The sequence below is a fragment of the Phallusia mammillata genome, chromosome 8 (genome assembly GCF_965637545.1).
Source record: "Phallusia mammillata chromosome 8, kaPhaMamm4.hap1.1, whole genome shotgun sequence".
NCBI lineage: Eukaryota > Metazoa > Chordata > Ascidiacea > Phlebobranchia > Ascidiidae > Phallusia > Phallusia mammillata.
Window position 1 is genome coordinate 17,566,266 of NC_137259.1, and position 9,809 is coordinate 17,576,074.

The following is a 9,809-nucleotide window of genomic DNA, read 5'->3' on the forward strand; positions in this document are numbered from 1 at the left end:
AGTAAAACTACCTAGTGCTCACAAGGTTGTTGGTTCTAACCCTGCCTTGACCACTTGTGTTTCCTTGAGCAAGTAACGTGGGCTTTGCTCCGAACTCATAAAACGATTCAACGAGCTTTCAAAAAACAGACAGCTTGACGGCGGAATCATGACAAGCATTATGCATTCAGGCGTTGTCCGCCCCCCGAAGATGAAATTCAAACAAACTTACTGTCGGCTTTCTGGCTTGCGTCACGTGTCAAACAAGGTACAACACACCTTACAGGCATCAGCGTACTGTGAAATTCTGTTTTGAAAAATGACTTTAATATCAATGAGAGTTTTGTGAAAATGGTTGTATTTGCGAACTTAATGTACAAGGGTAAAAAAATACGAAACATTACACAAGCACCACGAAAAAGATAGAGAAAAGAATAGTGTGTAAGTAATATGAAATCAAAAATATTGTGGGCAAAACCATTTTTATATGAGCCCAATTTTAGGATTAGGTTGGATAACAAAAGATTAACAATAGCACGGACTGTAATTTAAAAATAAATTTTATACTTTGGCACCAAAAGAACGTAATGTATTAGCATTTATATGATACTGGTGATACAAATAGGCAAATGCTGTACAAGGCAAATAAAAGTTTTTAGCACGAAAGGGCACTAAATGAAATATGTGTATATGTTCATAAAGATATCAGTTCTCGATTTTGTAATAGCAGAACTGTATACAAGGCAAAACAAATAGCAACTGCTAAAAAGAGTTTACACATGAATGTGGTATAGGAGTCGTGAAACAAAGTTTTGCACCATAGCACCATTCTTCAATAACTTGGTAAAGTTAGTCATTTAAATGATTAAATTTAATGTTAACTGATCCAATAGAAAATCTGTCAAAAGGATAAAAATCTTTCAAGTGAAAAAACTGCTTCCTAAAACATGTCATAAGTGAATAATGAACGATATTTCAAGAACCAGCAATAAAAATACAAATTCATTAATCATAATGTTATAAAAACTCAAGCAAAATACTTAATTTCACATTTCCATATGTCACTGTCATTTCGCGTGATTTCAAACATTAGGCAGTAATAAAGTGGGATAAGAAAAAATAGAACATATTTTTATGGCGCCTAGATTGATGTACTATAAGGTCTGATGTAAATATGCTTACAACGTCTTTACAATACAAACTATACACGCAATGCTTCTGCATCCAAACATGGTCAGATGGTAACATTCCAAAAAACAAACTGTTTATCACTAACTGCCGACATTTTAACACTGCAATATCTTATAACATCACAGCCTGTAATAAAACTCATTCTACTATGAATGAGATTTTCAAAAACGATTTCAATATTTTGTCGCATTTTTCTTCTACAGCTCTTGTTCGGCGCGTAAGTGTTTGTGTTTACAATAAGTTGTTGGCGTAGCTTTTGTCATCAGCTTTTGGTGCAAGGGCCAGTAAAGGGTCAACATCGCTAGTGGCTGGCACAGACTGGAAGGCCTTCACGTCTGGAGCAAGCTGGAGATATAATCAAGTGATTAGAGCAGTGGTTCTCAAACTGTGGTACACGTACCACTAGTGGTACGTCAAGGCTTTTTAGGTGGTACGCGAGTAGCTTTCTGCTATACTTAATTCAAGCCACATCAAGAATTTCCGCTCAACTGCCTAACTCAGTGGTTCCCAACCGGGGAGGAATTTTATGAGTTCAGGGGAGGAATTTCATAAAAACCGCAAAAAAATTACATTGAAAATGTTACAGAATATTTTTGTATATACATTATTATAATTTGGACCTGGTTCACATTTGGTAAAGGATACTGAATGGACATCCCTAATTATAAGGTCTATTTCAAATTGCAATATTTTTTTATGTTATATTTGTTTTTCTTCTTATGGGGAGGAATGAATAGTTTAAAAATGGGCGAAGGGAGAAATGTAACAAAAAAGGTTGGGAACCACTGGCCTAACTGATCAGCCATGGTTTTTGCACAACCACTGTCTTGGACGTTTGTTAGAAACTGCTAACATGCTAGCTTCATAAATTAGCTAGTGTAGTGAAGAAAAACTCTTGGTCTACCCATTTAAACAAGATTTAGGTGTGCACAGCGTTAGAAAAATTCGCCAGGTGGTACGCGATCAGTAAAAGTTTGAGAACCACTGGTTTAGAGCAATGGTTCCCTGCCGGGGAGGAATTTTAGAACTCGAGGGAAGGAATTTACTTTAATTTTTACTTGTTGTCTGTAAATAAACACTTACGCTCTGGGAATATGACCCGTGAAGTTGACAAAAGACCCAATTTAAAATGATTTTTCTATGGTTCAGCATCTACTACGTAGTAAAGCTTACGAATATGTCGGTTTCATTTGAATTAAAATCGTTTTTACATTTGAAAATAAGAAGTCTTGTTCGTTAGGAAGTGTACTTATTTTAAAATTTTCACATCAAGAGAGACTGTGGGTGAACCGCTGGGTCACAATGCACAACTTTAAATACCTCTCTCTCTCTCTATATATATATGAAAACTTAAATTAGTTAAGATAATGGCTTATTTTCAGAAAAGTGGACCTAGAATAAACCCTGGGTTTGTACCAACAATATATATTCTGCATAAAATAAATTCAACAGCGATGAGATTTACCTGGTCCATCGCTTTCATCAAAGTTTTCTTCACTCTGTGGATTGTGAGTCTTGAATGTGGATGTTCACACCACGACTCCTTCATAATCTTCACCACCAGAGACAGCGACTACAAACGTACATATGGATTTTTAACTTTTTCATCTTTCGTATTTTTTTGTGCAAAAAGCATCAAAAACATCCAAAAAACAAAACCATATTAACCACGTTTCTCATCATGCAAATTTCATGTAATGTTTAATGTTAGGTAACTGTGTGTATGACAACTCAAGACTCGTTTAAGAAAAGTGTAACTTACCGGGTCAGAACTCCATCTATTTGGTATGACCGGTCTATATCCATCCACTGCAACTACTTTACGCATTTCCTCAAAACTTGGGTCATAATTTACTACATCGTAGAAAGGTGGTTTCGCCTCCTCAACAATACCTGAGTTAGAAATGATGCTTTTGGAAATAACTTTTAAAAATTCGAAATTAATACGTAAAGCATATAGCTGGTTACAGTACTGAGTGTGTTAAAATATACACATAGCTAGCTGTTAGCGTTACTAGATACACAGAATCCTTTTATAAACTTATAAACGAGCTTTAACCAGAAAGTATAAGCCCGAAACCTGGACCCTTTAAGGCAGTGGTCGGCAACCGCCGGTCCGCGGCCCGGTACCGGTCCGCGACGAGTTGGTTACCGGGCCGTATAATTTTTCAGGTTAAATGCTATAAAACATTTTGCCCATGTATCCCGGGATGATAAACTAATTTAAGTGTTATTATTGCCAAATATTTGTAGTGTTTTAAAGACCGGTCCGCGATTAAATTTCACTTCATAAAGCGGTCCGCAGTGCGAAAAAGGTTGCCGACCCCTGCTTTAAGGCTTAAAGTCTCAAAACTTTTTTATTGTCGGGGCCAAATGGTAGTTTTTTAAGTGTGTAGGGAGCAGCAAAAAAAACGAAACCTTGAGAAAATCACTAAACATTATGACTTTGAAAGCTAAAATAGCAATGTTTGGTGGTTTTCTGAGGTCTGGTGCGAGCCGCAAAATAAGTAGTTGGGAGCCGCATGCGTCCCCGAAAACCGAGTTTGAGAATCACTGCTTTAAGCCCAATCAGACCAAAAAGTTGGATTCAACAACGTGAAATGATGCTGAGCACAGTCAAGTCCAAATCCACCTCGCCACATTTAAACTTAAGCCTGAAAATGTACATTCTTGTGGGGGCGTAACTTTACAGACAAATTCCATATCAGCAACTTTAAAACTTTCACCAACCTCCGCATACGCAGCGTCTTGCTATTTCCCACAGAACCAGAGCAAACGAATAAACGTCGGCTTGCTTGAAGCATTCGAAGCTATAGGTGTTAAGAGTCTCTTCAAGAACCTAAAGAGAAGAGAATTGTTGTAAATCAGCCATCTACATGTAATCTAACTCAGAGTTTTTAAGCATGAGTCTCTAAAGTTTCACGTAATATTTTCAGTGGTTTCATGAGCTCTATGGGTTTTACGAGGTACGTCGTAAAAAAATAGGGAAAAATTTACTTCTATATATTTATGTGCTGGAAGCCGTGATAGTAATAACTACATGAGTCTGAACTTGTAACCATTATACTTACTTCCGGTGGCATATAGCGCTTTGTCCCCACCCTGTGATTATGTTTAGGAATCACAATCTTATCCTCGGTTGGGGAATGAGTAACAGCCAGACCTGAAAACAATCATATTAACACATGGATTTGCGTCTGGGTAATTTGATGAAATTATGGAAAGATACGATCCCTGATCATTTAAACAGGAGATTTCGTAAAGTGAAAATTAAAAAAAAAATGTGAAACTTACCTAGATCAGCAATACAACACGACAGATCATCCTTTACTAATATGTTCTTGCTCTTGATATCACGATGCGCGATAGCGTTCTTGCCCTGCCACGGAAAAAGTATCGAAGTCAAATTTGTAACTTATTTGTACTTGCAAAGGAAGATTTAAAAGCAAAAGTTATAAAGGTGACAAAGGAGTTGAAAAAAATACTAGCAGCTTCAAAAACGTCCCTGAATAATTCGGGGAGTAAAAGTTACGTAAAAATCTTAACAAGTACCAACTGGCAAAGTTTTTAGTATTTACAAATACCTTTTTACCCATAACACGATATCACAAAGCATTTTAACATTGATAAGAATACAATATAAAGTCTCATCGATGCAACCGTTGACAAGACATTCGCGATACAAGCCTGAACAGACAGACCCAAAAATTTTTCAAAAAAGTCGCAGATTAAGGAATATATCCAACCAAAACAGCGCAAAAAGAGGTTAAGATAAAAATGCCCCTTGTGTTTGTTTAAAAAAATCTCAAAATAAAACAAATTAACTTACACAAGTTCCCAGTATATCAGTGTGCAGGTGCGCTATGCCGTTGGCAGCAGTCAGACAAAGTTTTAACATTAAGTTCTTGTCCAGCTCCCGTCGTTGAAGAAATTCAAACAAGGATCCGTTCGGGTGATAGTACGACACCAGCCACATCTATAACACATAAAACATATAGTTTAGACCAGGGTTTCTGAAAAAAATACTACCTTTTCCCGATAAATATAATCCAGATTGCAGACAGTGCATACTGTTTTGACCCATACAGCCTTATCAGTGCAGCTGGTGACAAGACATTGACCGTATAGGATTGCGTAGCCTTTCGTTTAATAATACCTTTACAGCGTAACAACTCTATAGAGATAAAACAGCTTAGATCCTATTGCAGTGATTTCGTATTGAGTCGACTAGCGATAGGGGGGTAGAATAAGAACAGACAACCAAGTATGACACTTCTGGGTCACTTCTGGTCGCGTTTCAAAATGTCATTTTCTGGGGGCTTTTGGGGGTACTGCTGGGTCATACGAGGTCAAACTTTTGATCACTAACTATCATTTGTGGACGCATAATACTTTATATTATTGTCGTGTTTTTGAACTCGCTTAAACAGTAATATAGAAAGCAAAAACAGAAGCTAATCGATCTCAGAATACTCGTAAAGGTCAAACTTTCAACAATACAACGTTGCCTTGTGCGCGAAAGCCGCAGGAAACGGCAAGGCGTCAGTCGAAACAAGTGCTTGGTGTGTTGGTAATTTGACCAGACAGCCGACTGACGCCTGCTCGCAAGCCCACTGGCACCACCGTTTATTGATAAATAAGCGCTTTCCAGACATTGTGGAGCGCCGAACTGCGTGACTTTGCGGCCTGGGAAATGCTGTGGTACATGCTATGTGATACAGTTTTAAAGCATGGTGGTAAATTTTAATTTGATGGCAGGTATAAAATTTTATGGTGTTAAAGATTCTGACAAGAAACAAACAAGTGAATTTATTTGTAAAAAAACAAAACTTTTCCAAATATCTTTCATTTGAGATGACATGTGCAAAAAGGTATATTGGCTTGTTTTTTTTGTCATGGCAGTTATATATATATATACATATTACTGAAAATTCACCATTTAAAACATTTTTCAGGATTACAAAAAACAGAACTGGGTTCTTTTGGACATTTCTTTTTACTTGTATTTTAAGTTTTTTTTATTATAGGGGCAAAAACACCAATCAAACCAATCCTAAAAACAACACAGTTAAAAAAATGTCATATAACACACCTGAGTTTCAGAATTTCTTGACGTCATGTCAGATGCAATGTATCCAAGTATGTTCGAGTGTCGCAGAAGAACTGTGTTGTATATTTCAGTTTCACGAGCCCATGATTGTTCATCACGGGAAGCAAAAACTTTGACAGCTACTAATTCTCCTTGCCATTTTCCCTTCCAAACTTCACCATAACGTCCTTTGCCTAAAAGAAAACCAAACCCAAGCATCAGTTACAGCAATTCAGTGTGTGGTTTTGCCACAAATATGTGGTTGACAGGCTGAACATGTGGCCTAGACAAATTTTTGTGTAAGCAAGAGAGGTGATGCAAATATTCAAACCAACATTCGGTTAAAATGAGCCCTTACAATGTAAAGTTTTGTACATAATTGTTCTTGTATATAAAGGTCTCGACAACAAGTAAATTTAGCTTTGGGGGGTAAACATAAAACGAAGCATTTTAGCCATGCAGAGATTGGTGTGTAAAAAAAGTTAAAAAAGTAGGGCTGTAACTCAATCAGTAAAGTTTGTACTTGACATTACACCTTACAAAAGGAAAGATCTTTTTGTTTTATGTATCTAACAAAACAAACAAACTAGATACGCACAAATAAATTGATACACTTGATACATAACCAAAATCGAACGATGCTCTGATGATTTGGTTTCTTTTAGTCACTGTGGTAATCAAATTATGGAGAGTTTTAGCTCAATGAATTTAGGTTCAAAATAAATGTCAAACATAATAATTTTTCAGCATTCAATAATATGGTTATATTTTGTCCTTGTTCTTTAGTTAATGATTGTCTGAATTGAATGTCCCTGCCCTCACTTAGGAACATGTTTACAAAATCTTGACATCACAAATTCTTTCTGGATTAAAGCAGTAAAAATACACTTTACCGAGTGTTGTAAAACTCACCTACACATGTCAGCAACTGAATTTGTCTTGCCATCGTTCGTTGGACAAGAAAAGGTAGACCTGAACCACTCCCAGATGTAGCTGAATTCATCCAATCCTATAACAGAGAAATATGCTGTTTGTTTTATTTTTATCCTAGATGGGTGGGTAATGTCTGTGTTACGCTCATAATCATTCCCCTTTTAAGTTGCCTGTGTTAAGTCCCTTGACTAATTATTATTTGATTTTATGGATTTCAAGTTAGTTCAACCCACCGGGTTCAACCGGGCTGGAGAATTGCTGCATAAGTTTATTTCTTAAGAAAACATGAGTCCAACACAGGATTAGAACCCACATCCTAGTGAACACAAGGCAGTTGCACTAACCACAAGGCCCTCCAAACAACTATGTTAAACCCATCTTGTTTTGTTTTATTGCTGTTTTGTAACACACAGGGGTAGTTACAGCCAGTGTAGCTGAGACAGGATTAGAACACACAACCTTGTGAACATACGGGTTGTGCTGACCAAGCAGTCATTTTATTGACAAGTTTAAACTCATGCTGCTGTTTAATAGCACACATAGGAACTTACAGCCAATGTGCTGTCCCCAATGTTAGTAGTTCGAAGTCCACCCTCCAATCTTCCAGCTTCTCTTTGATCTTCGATTTCCTAGAAATACAGGAAAAACATGTTAAGAACACTTCTTTCTTATGCTATGTTGACCAATGTTTGCTGGTTGACGTCAGAATATTTTACCTGCATTCTTTTCTGATGGAATCGTCTCACAAAATATATCACGATGGCCGACACAAAAAAGAAAGTAAAAAAGAGAGACAGGATAATTGCAATAAGAGTTGTAGAATTTCCAGTTGATGGTTCTTCAACTAAACACAGAATTCAGTTTCATGTCATTTGCTGTAAAACACTAACATTTTCTACTAAGTGTTGACATAACCTACAAAATAACACATTTACATATGTGATTTTACATACCTTAAAAATAGCAACCTGAATAGTTTTTTGCAACCAGAAGTGATATAGGTACACAAACAATGTTTATTTATTGACACAAAAACTTCCCGGGTGGCACTAAATACCGCATGTGACCGCATGTGGCCGCATGTGGCCGCATGTGACCGCATGTGATTCCTCTTAAAATACACCATGTTATGTGAAATGTAAGAATTCCAGCCCCATTAGGGGTAAAATAGACCAGATTCTAGATTGATTTTAATTTCAAACCTTCACCCAACCCTAATAGCTCTAACCGTCAGCGCTTTCAAAAGTCCGCAAAATTATTTTTTGGTAAAAGCATATTTAAGTCCTTCACAGATTCCTGCCGTGTGATAACATGCGGTCACATGCGGTATACCATGCGGTCACATGTGGTCACATGCGGTCACATGCGGCCACATGCGGTATTTAGTACCACCGAAACTTCCCCAAAAGAAAAGGGCTACATAAAAAAGCAAGCAGGTTTTGTTGCACATGGAAACTTACCTGGTGGGGTCAAGGTTGGGTGGAGATTTTCATTGCAAAGATGACTCGTGCAACATACAATCGCAATCTTGCCCTCAACAGAACATGTAAATCTTACTAGTTCACTTGAACTCAAGCAACCTTTAATGATCTTTGACCTGTGTGACAGTTATATAACATTTAACAATTGTCAATTAAAGTTACCAACCCAGGTTTTGCTACCATTAATGTACATTTTGTCATGAGTTGAGTTTATTTGATCGGGCAAAATGGTAGCGACACAATTGCACTAAAATATTCACCAAGCCGGAAATAGCTGCACAATGTTTAGACGTTAAAAAGCGAGACAAAGTTAATAGCACAATTGGTGGATAAATGGTAGACGCACTGTAGCTAAACCGTCTTAAATAGATGAACTTAATTTTCACCGAAATTCAAAAAATATAGTTTTAAGTCAAAATTTGGAACATACTTACTCTGGGTAGTCAGTGTTGAGATACGAATAACAAGACTGGGCAGTTTCACAATACCCATCTTCCGTACAAACATGTTGATGTTCTTCCTTTTGGTCACAGATACAATGAAATACTACATCATCCTTTGAAAAGAGTTAGTTTGGTTAAAAAAACTAAAACACAATGCCTAAATGGACTTGATTTGTTGTAGTTTACCCTCCCAATTGGATCTGGATATATTATATCTTGGTTATCTGAGAAGATATCTTGTAAACTATGACTTGAGTTGTCAACAAAGTCTGGAACAATGAACTTGGTTCCTGCAAACAAAAAATAATTTTAAACTGTCTGGTTTCCTGGCAAACATCTGGTTATTTAAAGTTCTTATTGAGAGCCAAAACTAATTTAAACCAGGTGTAACCAGCATAAAAAAATAAAAGTTAGCCTCATCATGCTAGAAAGGATTTTATATTTAACAAAGTGCAATTGGATATCACACCAGTAATGATGATCTGGGTTTCTTTCAGTATTACTTAATATCAGGTTTTCTTTCAAAGTCAGTTGTTTTGTAAATAACTCACCATTTTTTACAGCGAAAGTTGATGCAAAAACAGAAATATTGTTCAACAAACACAGGGGTAGTAGCAGAACAACTTGCCACATTCTCAAATGTAACAAAGCCTAAATATAAACCTGAGAACCAATAAAAAATATAGCAAACCT

At 36.7% G+C, this 9,809-nt stretch overlaps 1 protein-coding gene across 1 annotated transcript; it reads right to left on the minus strand.

Annotated features, from left to right (window-relative positions):
• Positions 1 to 320: 320 nt before the first annotated feature.
• LOC145203738 (activin receptor type-1-like) lies at positions 321 to 9,796 on the minus strand. The gene is made up of 15 exons (XM_080076023.1): positions 9,668 to 9,796; positions 9,303 to 9,406; positions 9,108 to 9,229; positions 8,653 to 8,789; positions 7,909 to 8,036; positions 7,744 to 7,821; positions 7,172 to 7,268; positions 6,263 to 6,453; positions 5,000 to 5,146; positions 4,465 to 4,549; positions 4,242 to 4,333; positions 3,901 to 4,009; positions 2,933 to 3,063; positions 2,636 to 2,743; positions 321 to 1,515 (listed from the first exon to the last, which is right to left on the minus strand). The coding sequence occupies exons 1-15, from the start codon at positions 9,747 to 9,749 to the stop codon at positions 1,402 to 1,404; spliced, it is 1,725 nt and encodes a 574-aa protein (XP_079932149.1). The 5' UTR covers positions 9,750 to 9,796; the 3' UTR covers positions 321 to 1,401.
• Positions 9,797 to 9,809: the final 13 nt, after the last annotated feature.